Genomic DNA, 22,143 nt, shown 5'->3' with positions numbered 1-22,143 from the left:
CCGGCGGTCCCGGACCCTCCCGGGGCCGGCGCTCCGGGGGCCGCGGCCGTCTCGGGCTCAGCCTCAGGGTCTTCGGCTCCGGGGAAAGGTGAGCAGCAGAGTCCCGGGAGCGGGGCCGGCTCGGAGGGGAGCCAGCCGGGGAGCTAGGGGCTGGCAGGCCGGCGCCTCTGCGGGCTTGTTTTGAATTTCCTGGGCCCGCCTCTAGGGCCGTTGCCCGCCCCTTTCGCTGGTGAGCCGGCTGCGCAGTGAAACCCAGCTTGGAACTGTCAGCTGCAGCGCGAGGCTGAGCAGAGCTGCGGGGCGGAGGGATGGAGAGGGCCGGGGCGCGGAGAGGCGGGGAGCTCGGGCTTTCGCTCCCCTTCCTCTTGGACTTCGAAGCCTGGGTAGGTCGGCATCGACGCGAACAGGATCGGCGCAGCCCCACCTTGTCGTAGTAGGAGTACTTCAGTTTCCATACCGTAGTGGACACGGTTCCCCTGCGTGGAGACATGACCTCTGTTTTAGAGATCAGAAAACAGACTTCTTGAGAAAGGCCAGAGAATGGACTTTGGACCACACAGGGAGTGACGGAACGTAGTGTAGCCAGTAGTTCTCAAGATACGGATTAAGTACCACCAGTGTTAAATGTTCCTGAGAACGCAAATTCCCGGGCATCGCTTCAGGCTGAAACTGTCCAGAGGTGAAATCTGGGACTCTGCAATAAGGAGCATTGATATGTAGCAAAATTTGAGAACCCTAACTTTAAAATCTTTTTTTTTTTTTTTTTTAGTGGTACCGGGAATTGAATTCAGGAGCTTGTGCTTGCCAGGCAGGCGCATAAGTTTGGGAATAGGTGTGGGACAGACCTTTTTGTCTCTCCTGCTTTTATTTGTGTAATACCTGTTAAAGTCAGTTTTCCTACGGATGCGTTTTTCCTCTGTTAAATGGGTTATTATGAGACTCATATACAATAAATGTAAAATGCCTGCTTACTGAAAAGTTTATGCCTCTGTCCATCCCTGACACCTGAGGACCCCTTTTCTCCCAGCAACTGTTGTCACAAAGTCTATGCACAATATAAGCTCTCACAGGTGATCAGTAAGTGTTGAATTACCTCCGCTGTGGGCCAGACCTCAATACAAAAAATAAAACAAATGCACCCACATACTTCCTAAGGACAAACATCAGGAATTTATATTCTAGATCACCTAGAGGAAGCCAGGAAGACGCTGACCCCACCTCCCCCAGGAGGAGCCTGTTCTGCATTCATGGCCACTTGCTACCTGACTCACTTCCCTATTTGATCCCAATTTAATCAATTTTATCTGAGCAATTATGCTTGTAATCTTTTTGGTTGATCCTAGTTTTGTCCCACCTCATGTCCACCTTGTGATTTCCCATTTTTCCCCACCTTGGACTGTCTCACCTAGTGGATTTGCTCTAAAAAAATCTCTAGAAAAGGCAGGTTCTTTGGCATCCCACTCGGGACCCCTTCTGTCTCTCTTGAACTGAAGCTTTCTTTCCCCCAGTAAATATATTCTGCTCTTAAAAAAATGTCGAATTAAGTTATCTAGAGTGGGTCCCATGGCCAAATTAATCTATTTTTGAGACCTGATCTTTGCATTATTGCCAGAAGTGAAGTTTGTACACATAACATTATAAATAGAAGTGTGTGAGGGGTGTGGTGGCCCAGGCCTGTAATCCCAGCACTGGGGAGGCCAAGGCAGGAGGATAGCCATGAGTTTGACCCCAGCCTGGACTACATAGTGAGTTCAAGACCAGTCTGAACTACATAGGGAGACGGACAAAAAAATAGAAATGTGCAGAAATGTGATTAAGAAGAGTTTTTTTGGGATACTGAATTCTACGAGTGAACTGTGAGATGAATTATATTGTTGGTTATTTTGCTGTCACCTTGCATCTTTTCAATAACAAAAGGTCATAACTGAGAAAACAGGAGGAAAAGGGGCTATCAAAGCCATTATGTTTCTGTATAATAAATCCCTTTATGCCTCTTTTAAAAAGACCATAATTGTACTACAATTGCAACTGACCAAATTTCCAACAAGCAAACTCTGATTTGGTTATTGGCATTGTTTGGTACAAATAAATACTCACGTTTTCTGCTTTGAAATGGTTTTTATAGGCATCCCTTTACACATACACAAGTGAATTATCTTCTGGAGATAGAAAAAAGCATGGCTCTTCCTACACTTAAAATGCTGACATTTAAACAGGGTGATAGGTGTGTACATGGGAAGATAACACAGGTTGGGGTGTGTTGCAGGAGTGTTACAAAGAGCTTGGGTGGACCAGAGAGAGGACTGTTACTCTAGGGCGTGAGGTTGTAGCGGTCAGTGCCATTTGTACTAAGTCTTGAGGGAAGATGAATGTAATTGCTGGTCATGAGTGCCTGTGCTTGTATGTGTATGTATATGGGTTTGTGGTACTGGGGCGTAAACTCAAGGCCTTCTCCATGCATCTTTTATGTACAGTTTGTCTTTAAAATAAGGTAGGGCCAGAGGTATAGCTCAGCAGCACAGTGCCTGCCTGGCAAGTGCGAGGTACTGAGTTCGAGTCTTGGTACAAAAAAAAAGATTTAAAATAAGGTAGTTCCAGGGGAGCGAGGGGTATAGCTCAGTGGCACAGCCCCTGCCTGGCAAGTGCGAGGTCCTGAGTTTGATTCCTGGTACAAAAAAATAAAGGTAGTTCCAGTAAACATATTGAATCTTGGTATTGATTTGAAATTTTAAGATGTGGACAGGCAGGAGGGGCTTTGGCCTGGGTGACTGCAACAGTGTGAAATCCCACGGAAAGGTTGTGTGATTATGTTGGGGAGGACAAGCTGAGAGGAAAGGGACAAACCCAGGTACAGCTCAGCTCTGGACCTTAGTGCGACAGCCAGCTCACCTGGTGTAGGACAGATTGTTTTCTTAAAAGTTGTCTTTCATTTTTAAAACAGTTGCAAGTGTAGCTGTGGAAGACCAGCCAGATGTCAGTGCCGTGTTGTCTGCCTACAATCAACAAGGAGACCCTACGATGTATGAAGAATACTATAGTGGACTGAAACACTTCATTGAATGCTCCTTGGACTGCCATCGAGCAGAACTATCCCAACTCTTTTACCCTCTGTTTGTACACATGTACTTGGAGCTAGTCTATAATCAACATGAGAATGAAGCAAAATCATTCTTCGAGAAGTATGTGAATTTTAACATATTTTATTTATACATGCACAGTGCACACATTTGTAACCATACCAGTGTAAGATTGCAGTTCAGAAAATCTGTCATGAAGGACAGCTCCCTAGGGCTGTGTTAGCCTAAGGGGGAGTTTGATCTAGTCAGAGAAGCCAGGGAAGGCTCCCAGAGGAAGCCAGGCCTGAGGTGAGGTCTGAAGATGGGGCAGGAACTGGCCAGCCAAAGAGGAGGGAGAGTTTGTACGAAAGCTGTGTGAGGGGAGGGTTCATAGTAGCTGCAGAGACGAACGGGGCCACAGTAGCTGGAGCAGAAGGTGGGATGGGGTGTGTACGGTGTGCAGCTGCGGGCTGGGTAGGCGCTGGAGCAAGAGGCAGGTTCTTGGACCATGTTGAATGTCTTTCTCCACAGAGCAGTAGGAAGTGGTTTTGGCTAGACATAGATTTGGCTGAGAGTCACTGAGAAAATGATGATGGCGTAAAGAAATTAATTTTGTCTTTATTCTAAGAGCAGTAGGAAGCTGTGTTAGGATTAGGTTAGACAGAGAGTGACTGAAAACCCAAACAACAGAGGCGTGGTGAGTCCTTGATTACCAGGGCTGCGGGCACGGAGTTGTGCTGCCCTGCCATCCTGTCATGGCTTCCCCTGTGGCTCACAGCGGCTCCAGCGCTGAGCACTGTGCCCGTGTGCTGGTCAGTGGGGAGTGGCACACGTTCTTCCTGGAAGAGGCATGCACTGCTTCTTACAGCTGTCCTGCCGTTGGCCTCACCTAGGTGCAAAAGAGGTAGGAAAGGTGGTCTTTGCTTAGGATTCTATGTACCAGCTAATACTTGTTTTCTGTTATGGAGGAAGCAGGGAAAAATGGGTATTTGGGGATAGCGAGGCATCTCTGCTTTGGAAGTCATTGTAAATACACATTTTCAGAGGGCTTTTTTTTTGAGGCAGCGTTTCGCTATGTAGTGCAGGCTGGCATGTTGATCCTCCTGCCTCAGCCTCCAAGGTGCTGGGATTACAGGTGTGCACTGCCATGCCCGGCTCAGAGGACCTTTATGCAGAGAGAGAAACAGATGGTAGGGGGACAGAGTGACCGTTGGTTCACCATCTTGGAGGTTATTAAGTAAGTAATTCTTAGTGGAGGTTATGTGTCTCCTTCCCCTAGGCCATTTGCAGATGTGTGGAGGTGTTTTCGGTTGTCATGGGGAGGCAGAAAGATAGGGTCCTGAATACATTAGGATGCCCTGGTGTCCTCTTAGCAAAGAATTGCCATGCCGCCCAAGATGCTAGCATCATTTTTCCTATGAGAAAGATTGGCCTAGGCTGTGGTAGGGGAGGTACAGGGAAGTACATTGGTGAGGCCCCTGCTGGACTGGATATGCAGGCGAGGGAGATGGAGATAGCATTGACAGTCCCAGGTGTCTGGCCCCTCGGTTGGATAGGGACGTGCTTCACTGACATACAAAACCCAGGAAAAAGACTCTTTCTCAGGTGGAGAATGATTTAGGTGGTGGTTCTGGGTGTTAAACCCTGGATCTTGAACATGGGTCCCTGCTACTGAGCTGCATTCCCAGCCTGAGAATAATTTTTTTTTCTTTTTTTTAATAGGGGAAAAAGCTTATTTAGCTCACAGTTTGTAGAGGTTTCAGTCCATGATTGCTGACTCCAAGGCAGGGTGGCTTTGCAGAGGAGAGAATAATCTTTAGTTCTAAATCAGATATGCTTTTTGGCTCATGTAAGAACTACCATCTCCGTTAACAGCCACTCAATAACTTCCAAACCTGGTCAACTAATAGTTACTCTGTCCTGCACTGTGTTTTTGTTTTGTTTATTATTGGCCTTTTGAGACAGGGTCATGTTATGTACTTCAGGCTGGCCTTGAACTCATTAAGTAGCCCAGGCTGGCTTTGAACTTGCAGCGATCCTCTTGCCTCAGTCTCCTGAGTGCTGAGATTACAGGTGTGCGCTGCCACCACCAACTTCCCCGCCACTTGTTTTCCCACTTACTATAACACAGAGCTTAGAGGCGAGGTAGAGATTGGAGCCATAGTTGGAGTTCTGTACAGTGCTGATGGCTGTTGCTGAGATTGTCTGGAGCAGAGTATGAAATTAGAGGGCTGAGCCCAAGCCTGGAGGAGCGCCAACATTTGATGGCTGAGTATAAGAGAAAAACGCTGGAGAAGTAGGAGGAAAACCAGGAGTACATTGTGTTGCAGAGGCCAAGGGAAAGCAGTGTTTAGGAGGCAGTGCCTAATAGCATGAATGAGGGCGGGTTTTTTTGAGACGGGGCCTTGCTTTGTACTTCACCCTTGAACTCATTGTGTAGCGCAGGCTGGCCTCCTCCCTGAGAACCTCCTGGCTCAGCCTCCCAAGTGGTAGAATTACAGCCTGTGCTACCACGCCTGGCTGAATGAGAGCTCTTTAAGCAATAGAGATTGAAGATAAGACTTCTCAGATAACACAGATAGTAGTGCTAGAGAAACAATACAAGTTTTATACCATTGTATGTATTCATTTTACTAGGATGCCTAATGGGTATAGAAAGCAAAATCTTCTGTAGCTTAGTGTTCTTGAAAAAATTAAAAGCTAATGAGACAAAATTTCTAATAGAGCTAGTTTCTCATATAGTAGTCATTAAAAAACCTCTTTTCCACTGTCTGGTATAGCTGTCTTCCCAGAAGCTGGAGTATCATGGAGGATTGTTTGTCTCCCTGGTGAGGACACTCTCAGCATTTGCCTGGACTCCATGCCTAAGAGTAATAGGTGCTGATATGAAAACCAGGAGGCTGAGATTGCTCATTTCATTCAAATCTTGGAAATTCTTAGTTCATACTGATAATTTTTTTTTTGTAAGCGGTGACAAAGTTTATTTGAACAAGTAAAAGTGAAGAGTGAAGGAGAAGCTGGCTCTGCAGAGTGAGCTTGGGCCAAGAAAAAGAAAAAAGTGAGATAGCAGTATACCCGGGAAGACACAGGGTGGGTTATCATGAGGAAGGCTTATTAACCTGTATTGAGGTATTGGTGATCACAAGTGGGTAACATAGTAAGGTTTAGGGAGCCCTTGGTCTTTCCTTCAGAGCTTGGAGCCCTGTCTCTAATGTCTAATCATCATTTTCTAAATATTTTATATTGATTTGTTTCTCTTACTGTCAAATATGTATCTTTAATTTTACTTTTTTAGGAATGCTTAAGGTTTTTAAAAACAAAAGTGTGTTTAAATGTAGTAGTTATCACCAAGCTGAAGGCTTCAATTGCCTTTGATAATGGTGAGTAAATGGATGGTTGCATTGTTTAATCTTAATATTGGTTCTTTAGTTGTGATACTGGAGTACTGATATTTCATAAATATGTGTGATATTAAGAACATAGGAAATCGTTCAAATGGTTGGGCTTATGAGAATCCATGTACTGAATATTGTTGAGAGGCTATGATAGGCACATTGAATTCATTATGCCTTTTCTACTGCTTTACATGCTTGAACTTTTCCATAGTAAAAAAGTCGTAATAAGTGGGATTTTGAGAAAACCTAAAATTCAATAGAGCAAGGGTTCTGACACTTTTCAAATGTCTGCTCAAGATAAGAAACTGTCTACTGAAGGTGTGCAGCTTATCTTTCATTTACTTACAGTATTTCAAATTGTTCTCCTAAAATGTTTATGATACCTTTCATTAAAGGATTAAATTTATTTTTAGCATAAGTTGAGAAACTGAATTGTAAGTATTTTGAAGTGAATTAGTTCTGATCCTACAGCTTAGTTCAGGGTCATTCAGACTACTGCAGGGAAAGTATTCTGGGATGGTTTATAAATACGTGGGGGAGAGGCAGATCCCTTAATGATTACATTGAAAAATGACTTTTTAAAATCACTGAAACAGGTTCCATGGAGATCAGGAGTGTTATTACCAGGATGACCTACGAGTATTATCTAGTCTTACCAAAAAGGAACACATGAAAGGGAATGAAACCATGTTGGATTTTCGAACAAGTAAATTTGTTCTGCGTATTTCCCGTGACTCGTACCAACTCTTGAAGAGGCATCTTCAGGAGAAACAGAACAATCAGATTTGGAACATAGTTCAGGAGCACCTCTACATTGACATCTTTGATGGGATGCCGCGTAGTAAGCAGCAGATAGATGCGATGGTGGGAAGTTTGGCAGGAGAGGCTAAACGAGAGGCAAACAAGTCAAAGGTATGGGAACAAACCTAAGAACTGTGTAATGCAGACTCTGAAAAACTGTAGCATTTCCATCTACATAACTTATACATTTTTCTTGTAGCCAGCTTGGGAGTAATTTTACATTGTATTTAAAGTTTCACCTTCCAAAGGGTAATGTATGTTTGTGAGGATTTGGGAACAGTTGCACTTAACAGAACCCTGACTGCGGTGGCTCAACATGGAAGGGAGTTTTCCGCATGGGAAACGAATTCCAGAAGAAGGCCCATCAGGGCCGGCGCGACATCCTCACAGCGCCACCAGTGCCCCTGGCTCCTCCTAGGTTCCGGCCCACCATCTTTAGGATGTGGCGTTCTTCTCTGTGCTCCCAAGTGGCTGTTGCAGCTTCAGCACTGCAGCCATGCCAGGGAGAAAGCAGGGGAGGTCAGAAGCCTGTTGAGTCACTCCCTTTTTATCAGGAAGACAACTTTTGTTTTCTTGAAACCATCCTTGTTGGCTGGAATGATATTATACAGTCATTCCCAGCTGCAAGGGAGCCTGAGATTTACATGAGCACATTCCTGCTCCGTAAAATCAGGGTTCTGTTGTTAGTAAGGAAAAAGGGGAAAATGGCAATTGCGTAGACACGCAGAAGGCTGCTTCAGGGTGTATATTACCATACTGGGGTTACTTCGTTTTGTTTTTTGAGACAGGTTCTTACTATACAGTTTAGGCTGGCCTTAAACTCACTGTGTAGTCCCAGCTGGCCTCGAACACATGGTGATTGTCCTGCCTCAGCCTCCCAAGTGCTAGGATTGTAGGCGTGTGCCATCATGCCTGGCTAAGTTATTGTAACTGATTCATCCTGTGGAGGTGTGCAAAAAATGTGTTACTGACCAAAAATTAACTCAAAGCATGTTGGTTCTTTTTATCCCTAGGTATTTTTTGGTTTATTAAAAGAACCGGAAATTGAGGTACCTTTGGATGATGAGGATGAGGAGGGAGAAAATGAAGAAGGAAAACCTAAAAAGAAAAAGCCTAAAAAAGATAGTATTGGATCCAAAAGCAAAAAACAAGATCCTAATGCGCCACCTCAAAACAGGTGAGGGACCTCCTTTAAGAAATTGTGTGGGGGTGTAAGATTTGTCACAGAGGGTTTGGTCTGTTCATCTTTTTCTTCTTGTGAGACAGGCTGTCACTATACAGTTCAGGCTGGCCTTATACTTGCAGTGATCCTCCTGCCTCAGCTTCTCAAGTGCTGGGATTACAGGCGTGCACCACCACCCCTGGCTTTGTTAATATATCAGAATAATTTCCAGTTTGATTTTCTTTCACAGAATCCCTCTTCCTGAATTAAAAGATTCGGATAAGTTGGATAAGATAATGAACATGAAAGAAACCACCAAGCGAGTGCGCCTGGGGCCAGACTGCTTACCCTCGATTTGTTTCTACACATTCCTCAATGCTTACCAGGTTGGTACAATACTTGGTTCTTAGAGAGTTATGTAAAGTGGTGATTTACTGTTAGGAGAGAGCTAAACGTTAACTAAAACAGTTTTATTATTTGAATCCTTGATTTTTTTGATTTAGGGCCTCGCTATGTAGTTCAGGCTGGCCTTGAACTCACTACGTAGTCCAGGATGGTCCTGAACTTGTGATTCTCCTGCCTCAGCCTCACATGTACTGGGATTACAGGCATGTGCCATGGTGCCCAGCTCTTTATTTGTGCTTTTTATTTTTGTGATGTTGGGGCTTGAACCCTACGACTGAGCTATATCCCCAGCCCCTTTTATATTTGATAAGAAAAGGTCTCACTAAGTTGCCCAGGTTGGGCTTGAACTTATGATCCTCCTACTTCAGCCTCCGTCATAGCTAGGATTGTGTGCTTTACCACGGTGCCCTGTCCTGCCCTGCCCTGCTAAACTCTTGACACAGTTTAAGATAGGAAAGGAGAATTAGATGCTGCACTATAGGTAGCAGGTTTAGCAACTCGTAAGTACCAGAATCTTGCTTACAGTTTACCTTTATTTCATGTATCAGAATTCTGCCAGTGTTTGAGGGGGTGAACACTGGTTCATCTCCGTTGAACTTAAGTATTACTATAAACTTGATATTTTTAAGAATTCTACATGTCTTTGTAGACTCCTCCTAATATGCTACTAAGGATATAATTAGCAAACCTTTTTTTTTTTGCCTTTTTTTGAGACAGGGTCTCACTATGCAGTTTAAGCTGGCCTTGAACTCACTTTGTAGCCCAAGCTGGTCTTGAACTCACAATGATCCTCCTGCCTCAGCCTCCTGAGTGCTGGGATTACAGGTGTGCACTACCACACCTGGCCCATAATTAGCAAACATTATGCAAAAATAATTAGCATATGCTTCCTCTTATGCTCTCAAACATGGAGGACAAAAAACTGGGTGAATGATAACTTGCTCTTCAAATGTGAGCTTTTATTCTTTATTTAAAAATTTTTTTTGTCTGAGACAGGGTGTCACTGTGCAGTTCAAGCTGGCCTTGAGCTCACTTTGTAGCCCAGGCTATTCTCAAACTTGCCACGATTCTCCTGCCTCAGCCTCCCAAGTGCTGGGATTACAGGTGTGTGCCACCACGCCCAGCTCAAATGTGAGCTTTTAGACAGTGGGTTTTATAGGAGAGTAGAGTCCCCAGTGAGTTTTTATATGAGAAAACTTACCATCATTGTAAATTATCTTAAGATGTGATCATAATTCTTTTTTCTGAAAGGGTATTGTTTAGTATAAAACTTTTTTTATTGGCAGGGCCTCACTGCAGTGGATGTCACTGATGACTCTAGTCTGATTGCTGGAGGTTTTGCAGATTCAACGGTCAGAGTGTGGTCTGTGACCCCCAAAAAGCTTCGTAGTGTCAAACAGGCAGCAGGTAACTGAGATGTCCTTGGAGGGTGTGCACTTGGCTTGATCTACCCAGTTTCGGTTCCGTGGAGCAGTGGAGTATGCGAGGGAGGTTGTGCTATTGCAGGTGCTCCCCTGATTTCACGTTACCTTCCGATGCCAGGGAGCACACGAGTGGAAAGCAGCAGACCAGACAACTAGACTCTGTTTCCTCTGGTCCTCGGTCTTCTCTTCTGTGGGATGGAGGGATTAGGCCACAAAGCTCTGTAACGCTAAAATGGCAACATTTTTGTGAATCTTAAAAAAAGAAAACCATAAATAGTGGGAGACCTTAAGTAGTTGAATACTTGGGATTTTTGTTTGTTTGTTTTTTTGTACCGGGAATCAAACTCATGACCTTGCACTTGCCAGGGAGGTGCTGTGCCTGCTGAGCTACATCCCTGGCTTTTGTTTTACTCATAAAAATGCCTAAAAAAGAAGTAATGTCAAGGTTTCTTTTAAAGTTTTTGCTGACTATATTTTTAAATTTTTAATTTAAAAAAATTTTTTAAATTTTTAAAAAATTAAAAAAAAAACTTTAATGCTGACTATATTATCTAAACAAAATACTTCAAAATTTTAGTTTTTGTTGTTTCCAGTTTTCATTTTTGTGAAACATTGTGGTATGGTGACAGATTTAAATTTCAGTCCAATTATTGAGTAACTGGGCGCACTCCAGCACACTTTAACTGCTGACCCTTCGTCTCCTCTGCTACCTGAGACGGTGGCACCTACTTCAGCGGCATTAGCACTGTGGTTAGTGTACAGGAAGAAATGTTCTAATGTCAGTTGTTCTGAACCATGTTGTAATTGAAATGTTTTGATGACTGTACTTTAAAGAAATTATTTTTGGACCATTTTAGATCTTAGCCTCATAGACAAAGAATCAGATGATGTCTTAGAAAGAATCATGGATGAGAAAACTGCAAGTGAGTTGAAGATTTTGTATGGTCACAGTGGGCCTGTCTATGGAGCCAGCTTCAGTCCCGATAGGTAAAATAGAAACAATAGAAATTAAATACTGCTGTACTACATTGAGATTATGTAAACCTTAACTATGGGACACACAATGCAAATGCCTGGAAAATTCCACTGGGAAAATCTCATGGTTGCCTATTCATCTTTTTTGTTTTGGTCTTTTTGAGAGAGGGTCTCTCTATGCAGTTCAGGCTGGTCTTGAACTGACTTTGTAGCCCAGGCAAACTTGCAACGATCTTTCTGCCTCAGCCTCCGGAGTGCTGAGATTATAGGCGTGTGCCACCATGCCTAGCTCTGCCTATTCATCTTTTAGAATTCTACCATGTATTAATTCATCTTAGGGTACTGGTATACGGGATAACAGTATATGTCTGAACTTAGAGAATCAAAATGCATAGTTCAGGGCTCACTGGTTTTCAAAAATTAGCTCTATTCTTTTATAACCCTGATAGGATTTGAATTGAGTCTCTACGTTGTATTTTGTGGCACTTTATCATGTTTAAGATAAATTTCTGATATTAATCGCATAATGCCTATCAATTGAAGCTTTATTAAAAAACAAAAACAAAACAGACTAAGAAAGCTGGGTGTGCTGGCATGTGGTTATCATCCCAGCTACTCAGGAAGCTGAGGTGGGGGGATCATGAATTTTAGGCTAGCTTGGGCCACATGGCAAGATGCCATTTCAGAAACAGAAAACCTTAACAATACACTAAACAGGAGATTTGAAATGATTGTATTTTAGACTTTGCTTTAGCCGTAGGATTCCAGAGTATCACTGTGCATGTTTAGGTGTTTGCCTGTTTGTGATCTCCAGCATTTTGTAGAAATGGGGGTTGAATATTCTGTCTTCACAATTCCATCTGTGTCTTATTTGGATAGATAATAGCTTCCAACCCATCAAGGTTTTTATTTTCATGAAACTTTAAAAAAAATTTATTTTTTTTATGTTTGTTTGTGTAGAGACAGGGTCTCACTACACAGTTCAGCCTGGCCTGGAGCTGACTCTCTAGTCTGGCCTCGAACTCATGGCAGTCCTCCTGCCTCAGTCTCCTGACAGGCATCTACCACCATGCCTGGCTCTGTTTATGAAACTTTTGAGAATGTTTATTGTCTGATAGGATGACTAAGCCCGTTTTTTTACTTGAGGGAAGCCTTTGATTTCAGTGAAAACTGTCGCTTTTGTATTCATCTCTTGAAAAGGTATTTGCCTGATACAGCTTTGGTCCCCGCCCCCCCTGCACAAATCCATTTTCTTTTTACCTCTTTATTTGGTGGAGAGTTCTGGGAATGGTACTCGGGGCCTCAAGCGCATGCTAACCATGTGCTCCACTACTGACTTACACTCCCTGCCCCCTCCCCTTTATATAGCTCACGCAGGATGGGAAAATAGCATCTCTCCATTTGAGAGCCAAAAATTGTTGAGTGACATACCACATTTCTTAACTTTCTCAATTTACCTTATTTGAACATAGTTTTCATTTCCCATGATAGTTTTTTCCCCTCTAAAGAACTGATTTTCTCCCCTAAGAGACCTAAGTTTTTATAACCCAACCTCAGTAGTTATTTAGCGTATGTCGAGCTGGGGCTAACATTTGGTTTTACTAGTTTCGGGTAGAACTTCTGGCTCTTTATGTCTACTCTACATTCCATGTATAAAAGTGACATGAAGCTGGAAGTAGTGGCACACACCTGTAATCCCAGCACTTGTGAGACTGAAGCAGGAGGATTGCCACCATTTTGAGGCCAGCCTGCGCTATGTAATGAGTTCAGGGCCAGTCTGAACTACATGGTAAAGACTCTGTCTCAAAAAAAAAGTGACATGTAATATCTAATTAGCTAATGTAATATGTTCACATGTGAGGAGAAACTGGACAGGTAACCAGGTTATTTGAAGATATCACCTTTTCTTCTTTCAGGAACTATCTACTTTCCTCTTCAGAGGATGGAACTGTTAGATTGTGGAGCCTTCAAACATTTACATGCTTGGTAGGATATAAAGGACACAACTACCCGGTATGGGACACACAGTTTTCTCCATATGGATATTACTTTGTGTCCGGAGGCCATGACCGAGTAGCTCGGTAAGACCGCCATGCTCTCAGGACTGGGTCTCTTCAGTGAACAGAATGGTTTCTTGCTGGGAATTACAGACTCCAACTCAACTCATTTTCACTTCCATTATTTAGGATCAATTCTTTGAGAATACCAGCATTTGTATTTATAGCTCTTACTGACAGTGAACTTGGGACAGGGTGTTACTGTAGCTGTAATTTTCTCTACACTAGGAATCTTGCTTTTAAATTAGCTTATATATGCTCCACCCCAATCCGATGTTTAGCTGGGGATATAGCTCCGTGGCGTAAGCGCCTGCCTGGCAAACACAAGGTCCTGAGTTTGATTCCCGGTACAAAAAAAAAAAACAGCAACAATCTGATGTTTATTCTTATGTTTCAGTAGCACTGTATCTTTGTTTTCATTATCTTAAAAGTTCTGGATGAGGTAGCTCAGGTTAGAAACTAGTTATGTGTTGGTAGTATTAGGGGAAAACTTTTTTTATGGTTTAGATTAGGAATGGGGAAAAAGAAAAAATATAGTATTATTCACAAAATTATGTACCAAGCCTGGTGTGGTGCTGCATGACTGTTGTCATACCAGCATTTGGGAGGCTGAGGCAGGAGGATCACAGTGAGTTCAAGGCTAGCCTGGACTATACAGTAAGTTCAAGGCCAGCCTGAATTAATTAGAAAGACCCTGTCTCAAAAATCTTTTTAAAAAACACCACCGTATGAACCTATTGCTCCTCCTATATCAAGAACAACTCTCACTCCCTAATCATGTACCACATCAACTCTTTCAAGAATATTAGTCACCATCATTCTATCTTCTTGCCCTCAGTCACCTTTCAAGGGGGACCCATGTGGAAAATTTCACCTGGGTGTTTCTAGTTATTTTGGGTAGAATTTTGGCATTTTATGGTTAACTACTAATGACCATCTTTTGATTTTCATAACATTAAAAAAAGGCTCTGGGCTACAGATCATTATCAGCCTTTAAGGATATTTGCTGGCCATCTTGCTGACGTGAATTGTACCAGATTCCATCCAAACTCGAATTACGTTGCCACGGGCTCTGCAGACAGAACGGTGCGGCTCTGGGATGTTCTCAATGGTAACTGTGTAAGGATCTTCACTGGACACAAGGTATTCTACATCTGACTACTGCAGCGTGTAAAGATGCTTTCGAGATAAAAATACTCTGAAACTATGCAGTGGCACAAGTAGTTTTAAGATAACGTATCACCGAAGTTCTAACTTTGTCTGACTTATACTTAACACTACTCTTGATGTTTTTCATGGACTTTTCTAGGGACCAATTCATTCCTTGACATTTTCTCCCAATGGGAGATTCCTGGCCACAGGAGCAACAGACGGCAGAGTACTCCTTTGGGATATTGGACATGGTTTGATGGTTGGAGAACTAAAAGGCCACACTGATACAGTCTGTTCACTTAGGTTTAGTAGAGATGGTGAAATTTTGGCATCAGGTAAATGATTATTAATGGCTTTGTGGTAAAGATTTAGGTTTTTCATCCAAAATTTACAGTAAACTCATGAAGTATAATGATAGTGTCGGAATCTAAATACGATGGATGTCACTAGTGGTTTCCTTTGGTTTCCCCTTAGGGTCAATGGATAACACGGTCCGGTTGTGGGATGCCATCAAAGCATTTGAAGATTTAGAGACTGATGACTTTACCACAGCCACTGGGCATATAAATTTACCCGAGAACTCACAGGAGCTGTTGTTGGGTACATACATGACCAAGTCAACGCCGGTGGTACACCTGCATTTTACTCGAAGAAACCTGGTTCTAGCTGCAGGAGCTTACAGTCCACAATAAACCATCGGTATTAAAAGACCTTTTGGAAGCTACTGTTAGAAAAAGGGAGTCTAAAAAGCAAATACCTCAGTGATTAATATTTAAGCTACAAAGAATGTTTTTGTCTATATGAATCTGGAAGTATGCTGCTTGGAAGATCTGAACAGGACAGCTCCACGTTTCTATAGCAACCACATTTAACTAATTTCCGTTAGTTGAATAAGAGGTATTATGTTCGTGGAGGGGACATTTATGGTGCTTTGGATTGTGTGGAAACTATGCATTTTCTGTTCAAATACTATTTTAATTTATTATGTTTAGAAAAAAATTGATTTAAAAATTCATCGTGCTTCAAGATTCAAATTAAGAAATATAATACCATCTTGAATTTTAGCTGAAGATTCTATGAGCATGTATGTTTCTGCTGTAAAAAGTGAAGTTACTGTACGGCACTCAAGTACTATGTTAAATGATCCACTAACATTTTTTCTTGGCCTCTGATTAGTGGACTGTATGTAACTAGGTAGGGTGAACTACACTTCCTAAGATTTAGGTGAAGTACAACTATCCACTAAAACTTACACCTGTTTGAGTGCACTCAGACACTAAACCGGTGAAGAAGCTCAGCTTCCATGTTCCACTTCAGCTAAAATGGCTACAGAAAACCTAGAACACTTGAAGTCAGACAGACATTTCAGTTGCTTACCTCCAGTACTGAGCCTTGCTTTGGAAAACTAAAAAGATTTAGACCAAGTCACTGCCAATTTTTGCCTTTGTTGCATTTTGTACAGTTTTTATATTTTTGATACCTTGTAAATAAAGACAACCAGCTTTTCCAGGTTCATAATTTATTGTACAAATTGAGTATTACATGATGAGTTGACATTAGCTCTTCCATGCATGGGACTTAACAGATGAAGACACACTGTAAAATCCTATAAAGAAAGCAAAAACAGTTTTGACACAAACGTGTCTGTTCAGTTCTACTTGTAAGACATTTAGTAATTATGAGGACAGGACTACTCTAAAGAAATTCAATATAAATCCATCAGATTTTCAGAGGAGTCAGTAAGGCCCAAAGAATGAAGGTGTCTCGCTACCACTCGGGTACATCCTCAGGCCCAAACACTCCACCTTTAACAAAAGAGCTGCCAGTAATTCACTAAAATTCTGAAGACAAACTGCTGTAAGAATCTAGTATATAAAGTAATATTTTAAATAACAGAAAATAGATATGCATCTTAATATGAGATACAGTTTAACTGGATACTACCACCCTCCCAGTTAGGAGTTATATTGTATGGGAGATTAGCCAAAAAAACAAAAGAATAAACCACAGGCTACTGCATTGGAATATGCAGTTTCTTAAGGGCAGTACTTCTGAGATTGGAAAAGCTCTTAAGAGAAGAGCTATGAAGGAGAGTTACATTATGATGAAAATCTATGAAGGAGAGTTACATTAGATGAAAATCTGGATTTTGGCTTCATGCATATTATCTTCATGCATATTCTATCTATGAAGGAGAGTTACATTAGATGAAAATCTGGATTTTGGCTTCGTGCATATTATCTGTGGCTAACCATCAGACGTTCACTTGAGGATGGGGTTGAGGGTAATGTAAGATGAAAACGGGAGCTCAGAAAAGACAACTGACTACATGAAAATAGGAAACCAGTAAACGAACTACCAAAAGACAACAAATAACAAGTTTAATCTGGGCTGGAAGTGTAGCTCAGTGGCAGAGCACTTCTCTAGTATGCACAATGCCCTGGGTTTGATCCCTAACGCCGTAAAAAGCAAAGAAAAATTAATTATTACATGAAGAGCTTGTACAAGTCACCTAGTTGTTAAGGACAGGAATAGAATGTTATGAAAAATACAAATAGAAGAAAAAGCGAGAGACACACCCACCCCAGTACAGGGAGCCTAGAGGTACATCCCCGGTTCTTCATTTTAGGACAGTGTCTCGCTAAGTTGTCCAGGCTGGTCTTGGATGTGTCATCCTCTTCCTTCAGCCTCCCCAGTAGCTGGGATTACAGGCACACAACGCAGTGTACAACTGACACAGTGTTTCCTCATCTAATTAGCAAAACCAGAAACTGACAGTAACCCACAACTGCTAAAGTGAAAGACACACCCTCTTACACAGCTGTGTGCCTTGTGATCCATTCATAGATGCAATGCTTCAGGTTCAAAGCATTCACTGATAAATTATTTAAAAAGAAAATACTTTTTTGGGTCTTTTTGAGATAGGGTTTCACTATGTAATTTAGGCTGGCCTTGAACTCACTTTGTAACCCAGGCTGGTCTTGAACACAGCAATTCTTCTGCCTCAGCCTCCCAAGTGTATGGTGTATGCATTACAGGCATACACCACCATGCTCGGCACTCTTTTTAAAAAATTACAATGAGACATTTCCTCTGTGAAATATGTGTATGAACATTTATGCAATCAAATCATGAAAAAGTACTTTTTATTTTCTGTATGCAATAAATTCTGCAGTTTACTTTTATAGTAATACAAAAATAGCTGAGTTATAATTTTTTCCTTTTTTAACCAATACTGGGAATTGAGCCCAGGGCCTTGAGCATGTTACACAGATGTTCTACCACTGAGCTACATCTCCGGCTCTTTTTAAAATTTTATCTGGGGACAGGGTCTCACTAAGTTGGCCAGGCTGGTCACAAACTTGTGATCCTCCTGCTTCAGGGTTGGGAACAGCTGGGATTCCAGGCATGCACCACCACACCCAGCCAGCTACAGAGTTTTAAATGCTATGCTCTTACCACTTATGTTGCTTTCACAGCTGGTGTTTTTTTAGACCTTAACTTGAAGTACAAGACTATCAGAGCAATGCCTCCATATGTGGCCAGTACACACTGAAAAAGAAACATGTAAACAAGCGTTACTGCCATGTTTGCATTACTCTAAAATATAACTGCTTAAAGGTATCATCAATACTTACATTCATTCTACCCGTCAGAGTGTAAGAGTTGAAATATTTTTTGATGCCAGTGAACTGGAACTGGGCATCGTTTTCTGGACCTGCCATGATTTCAATCTTTTAAAAAAAAGAAAGAATAATAAATTGGTTTGGATGTAATTCAAAAGAAAAAAAATTGTTTTAGTTTTAATGCTAAAAGTCATTGTGTATAATTCGTGTAAAATTTTTATCCATGTTTTGCCCGATGGAAGCAAAGATGATGGAAAAGGTCTAGGAAAGTTTCTCAAAGTAGAACTTTAACTTGACTACTAGTTCATAAACACTCCAGGATATGTCACATCACTTAACATAGAAAACACACAAGCATTCATTAAGTCCACCCTCTGACTCAGTATAGTTCAGTGTTTTTATTTCTGGCTCTATCTACACTGGTACACTGAATGAATTTTTCTTAAAGTTCTGAAACTTGGACTTAAAAATTGTTTTTATTAGTGCATGCCTGCAGTACCTATTACATTCATCATGGGGAACTGGTACATGTACATTACACATCTTAATTCTTTTTACGTCCCCTCCAGCTCTTGGTCCCTTTTCCATTTACAAAAGCTCAATTCTGTTTCTATTGTCCATTTTTTATTTTGTGCTTTATACTTTGGGTTTCTGGGTTGTGTTTTGTTTTGTTTTGTCTTTTTGAGACAGGGTCTCACTATGCAGTTCAGGTTCACCACGAACTCACTATGTAGCTGAGTGAGCCTTGTACTGACAGCAATCCCCCTGCCTCAGCCTCCTGAGTGCCGGGATTACAGGAGTGTGCCACCACGCCTGGTCAATTAACCAGTTTTAAAACTAGCAGCTTGGGATATTTTTCAAACTTTTTCAAAGGGGTGACTGTTAACTACACAGCATAACTTACAACCCCTACTTTTATAGTTTTTCTTATAAATTACAACTTCCACGGGAGCGGGAAGGGATCATTTACTAAGCAGAGTTGAAGTACTAGCCATTGTTGGATGGGGAAGCTGGATTCCTTGCTCCTTACACCAAAATAAGATGTTAATGTAATCAACGAAACCAAAAAGTTCTGAAAGAATACATGGGAAAATATTTTAATCATCTTGGCAAAGAATACCAGGAACAAAAAAGGCAAAACGTAAGACAATGAACCTTTCAAAGAAATGTAAAGAGAGACTAGTATTTACCCACCAAACCGGCACAGATAAAACTGTGAGAAGCAGTGTTAAATAAGAACATGGAACTCAGCATCTTGTTATTTGGAGTATAAACTGACACAACCTTCCTAAAGTACAATTTGGAATATCTATCAAATTTTATAATGAATATATCTTTCCATCTAGTTGGTTCATTTCTTCTCCCAAGAATTCACAGGAATATCTATCAAATTTTATAATGAATGTATCTTTCCATCTAGTTGGTTCATTTCTTCTCCCAAGAATTCACAGGAATATCTATCAAATTTTATAATGAATGTATCTTTCCATCTAGTTGGTCCATTTCTTCTCCAAGAATTCACCCTCATAAAGTGTAAATTATGTGGCTCAAGAATAGTCACTGAAATGCTTTGAGACAGGGTACTGCTATGCAGTTCAGGCTAGCTTTGAACTCACTATATAGCCCGGGCTGACCTCAAAACTCGGAGTGATCTTCCTGTCTCAGCCTCCAGAATGCTGGGCTTATCAGCATGAGCCACTATGTCCAGCTTTTGCCTGTTTATCAAAGTAAAAAACCGGAAAAACTGAAAGTCTACCTAACCAAGACTGGTAAATAATGGTTTTCATTAGCAGAAATACAATGTACATAGATCTTTCATGTACTGACATGTAAAGAGGACCCTAAGTAATGTTAAATAATAAAAAAATCACCAGGCATGGTAGCACATGCCTGTAATCCTAGGACTCAAGAGGCTGAGGCAGGAGTATTACCATGAGTTTGAGGCCAGTCTGGGTTATAAAGTTAGTTCAAAGCCAGCCTGAGCTATGTAACAAGATCCTGTCTCAATCAAAACCAAACAAAACCAAACAACAAAAAACCTCAAAATAATAACAAAATCGTATTTCTGGATAATACAGTGCACATTAATGATTCTCAAATCTGCTTCCTAGACCAGCAGCATCAACACTGCTGGCAACTTAGTACAAATGGAAATTTTCAGGTCCTATCATACGTCTACTGAATTAACAACTCTGGGGCCTAGCAATGTTTTAAGAAGGCCTGTAGATTATTCTAACACATACTAAAGTTCTGGAGAATATATAGCAAACTTTTTTTTTCCCTTTTTTTACCAGGAATTGAACTCACGAACTTGCGCTTGCCAAGCAGGCACTTGTGCTGCTGAGCTATATCCCCAACCCTTATAGCAAACTTTGAAGAGGGATCAGGTCTACAGTTCCTGTGTAATTTACAAAGGCATGTATTTCTTTTATCACAGGAAAGAGAGACATTCAAAAGGTCACCACAGAAGAACAGCGACCAGAGCCAGGCAAAGTCGATTGGTGACACAGACGAGAAGGTAGAGGGTTGGTCGAGACTGGCAGGCAGCAGCACTGACTCTGCTGGCTCTTGATAGAAGAGGGAGAGCTCTGTGAGGGAGGTGTTGCTATGGAAACTAGCTCTCCTTTGTTTAGCATTCTAAGGCCTTTAGAGGAATTTACATGCCAAGAATTGGCAAGGACAATTTAAGATTTTAATTTTGAGCAATTTTTCAGGCACGTTCTTGGTGAGAGAAATCTAAATCTCCTTAGGTCACTTCATAACCTTGGTCAGTCTAGCTAAAGTTGCAAAATCTCCACTTGAAGAAATCTTTATGATGTAATTTATTATTATTTTTGTCGTTTTGAGACAGGGTCTCACTATGCAGTTCAGGCTGGCCTCGAACTCACTTTGTTGCCCAGGCTGACCTCCAACTCACAGCGATCCTCCTGCCTCAGCCTCCAGAGTGCTGGGATTACAGGTGTGCGCCACCATTCCCAGCCCATGATGCAGTTTTAACACCAACTCTCATTTTGCTACATCTACTAAAGGCATACTTGCCCCATTCATTACGTGATGCATTTCTTTCTTTGTCTTTTTGAGACAGGGTCTCGCTATGCAGCCCAGGCTGGCCTTGAGCTCACTTTGAAGCCCAGGCTGGTCTCAAACTTGCAACGATCCTCCTGCCTCAGCCTCCCGAGTGCTGGGATTACAGGCATGCGCCACCACGCCTGGCCCGTCATGCATTTTTAAATTGCAGTATGAAGTGCGTTCTCACAAAAAAAATACTCCAGAAACAAGTGCTTAACTGTGTCAGCTTGTTAACTGACAATTCCCATGCAACGTGCCTAGCAAAAAAATTTTTTAGGAGATGTGGCGTCCAAGTGAGACATTAAGGTGCTTTAAAGTTCATTCTACACACGGAGTAAGACAGATGTTTGTGGTATTCCAAAGAAGACTAATTCTGACTGCAGGAAAAGGCAGGCACAGGGACTGACAGTGTTGATCTTAAAAGGAAAAGGTTAGACGAGAGGCTGAGATGGAGGGAGACGGGCGGTGCTGCGGGCGAGATAACGCGAGTAAGCCCCCAAAGACCTACCTGCAACCTTTGGCAGAAGGCAGGTTACTGTAGGCCAGAGATCAGGAAGCCTTGTTTTGGGGTGCCCTTTGTGGAATAACTGAACGAGCACTTGCTTCCCTGTAAGTCACAGGTTTTTCTAAACACACTAACGAAGGAGAAAATCCCCTTGTGAACTTGCGTTTTAATGTGAAATGGCAACCTGCGGCAAAGTCTAAGCACACGGGGCATCCGCCTGTGCTTCCAACGCAGGCGCTGGCCGCTACGAAAACAGAACCCTTCGCGCTTCTCTCTGCCTGAAAACGAGCCTTCCGTTAAAGACCGAAGCGACGGCTGCCCTGGGGGGCTCTGCTCCTCGGCCCCGCCTCTCCAAGCGGCTGTGCCGTCAGGTCGGGGTGGCAGCGGGCTCGGGCGCGGCGCTCGGGGGGCACAAGCAGCCTCCTGCGCTTCCTCTGGAGCCTGCGGCCGACCCTGCTGGCTGAAACCCAAGCCCGGCGCGGGGCCTGGGCGCTGCGGCGCCCCCCGCTCACGCCC

General features: G+C 42.3%; 2 protein-coding genes across 4 annotated transcripts in view; one reads left to right on the top strand and one right to left on the bottom strand.

Moving 5' to 3' along the window:
* Taf5 (TAF5 RNA polymerase II, TATA box binding protein (TBP)-associated factor, 100kDa) overlaps positions 1-15,942 on the top strand; it is a gene marked incomplete in the record, with an annotated part of 17,071 nt that extends 1,129 nt beyond the window's left edge. Inside the window, 11 exon segments of the mRNA XM_013504089.1 lie at positions 1-88; positions 2,942-3,179; positions 7,048-7,363; positions 8,266-8,429; positions 8,665-8,800; positions 10,106-10,226; positions 11,101-11,230; positions 13,135-13,299; positions 14,241-14,418; positions 14,585-14,762; positions 14,902-15,942. Coding sequence (XP_013359543.1) covers positions 1-88; positions 2,942-3,179; positions 7,048-7,363; positions 8,266-8,429; positions 8,665-8,800; positions 10,106-10,226; positions 11,101-11,230; positions 13,135-13,299; positions 14,241-14,418; positions 14,585-14,762; positions 14,902-15,119 — 1,932 coding nt within the window.
* Usmg5 (up-regulated during skeletal muscle growth 5 homolog (mouse)) overlaps positions 15,930-22,143 on the bottom strand; it is a 6,791-nt gene continuing 577 nt past the window's right edge. The window contains exons 2-5 of one of the 3 annotated variants that reach the window (XM_005403808.1): positions 21,631-21,729; positions 18,066-18,161; positions 17,887-17,979; positions 15,930-16,033 (exon numbers count right to left, since the gene is read on the bottom strand). In XM_005403808.1, the coding sequence (XP_005403865.1) occupies positions 17,890-17,979; positions 18,066-18,152 (177 nt within the window). In that variant the 5' untranslated portion in view covers positions 18,153-18,161; positions 21,631-21,729 and the 3' untranslated portion in view covers positions 15,930-16,033; positions 17,887-17,889. Of the gene's footprint in view, positions 16,034-17,886; positions 17,980-18,065; positions 18,162-20,532; positions 20,636-21,630; positions 21,730-22,143 lie in introns of those variants that run through there. The other 2 variants (XM_005403809.2, XM_005403807.2) reach the window with 2 other exon arrangements.

Source organism: Chinchilla lanigera, unplaced genomic scaffold, assembly GCF_000276665.1.
Source record: "Chinchilla lanigera isolate Chin_1 unplaced genomic scaffold, ChiLan1.0 scaffold00084, whole genome shotgun sequence".
In the NCBI taxonomy this organism is placed as follows: Eukaryota; Metazoa; Chordata; class Mammalia; order Rodentia; family Chinchillidae; genus Chinchilla; species Chinchilla lanigera.
Note: the sequence above shows the minus strand (reverse complement) of the source record. Positions and strands in the feature narration are given on the sequence as shown.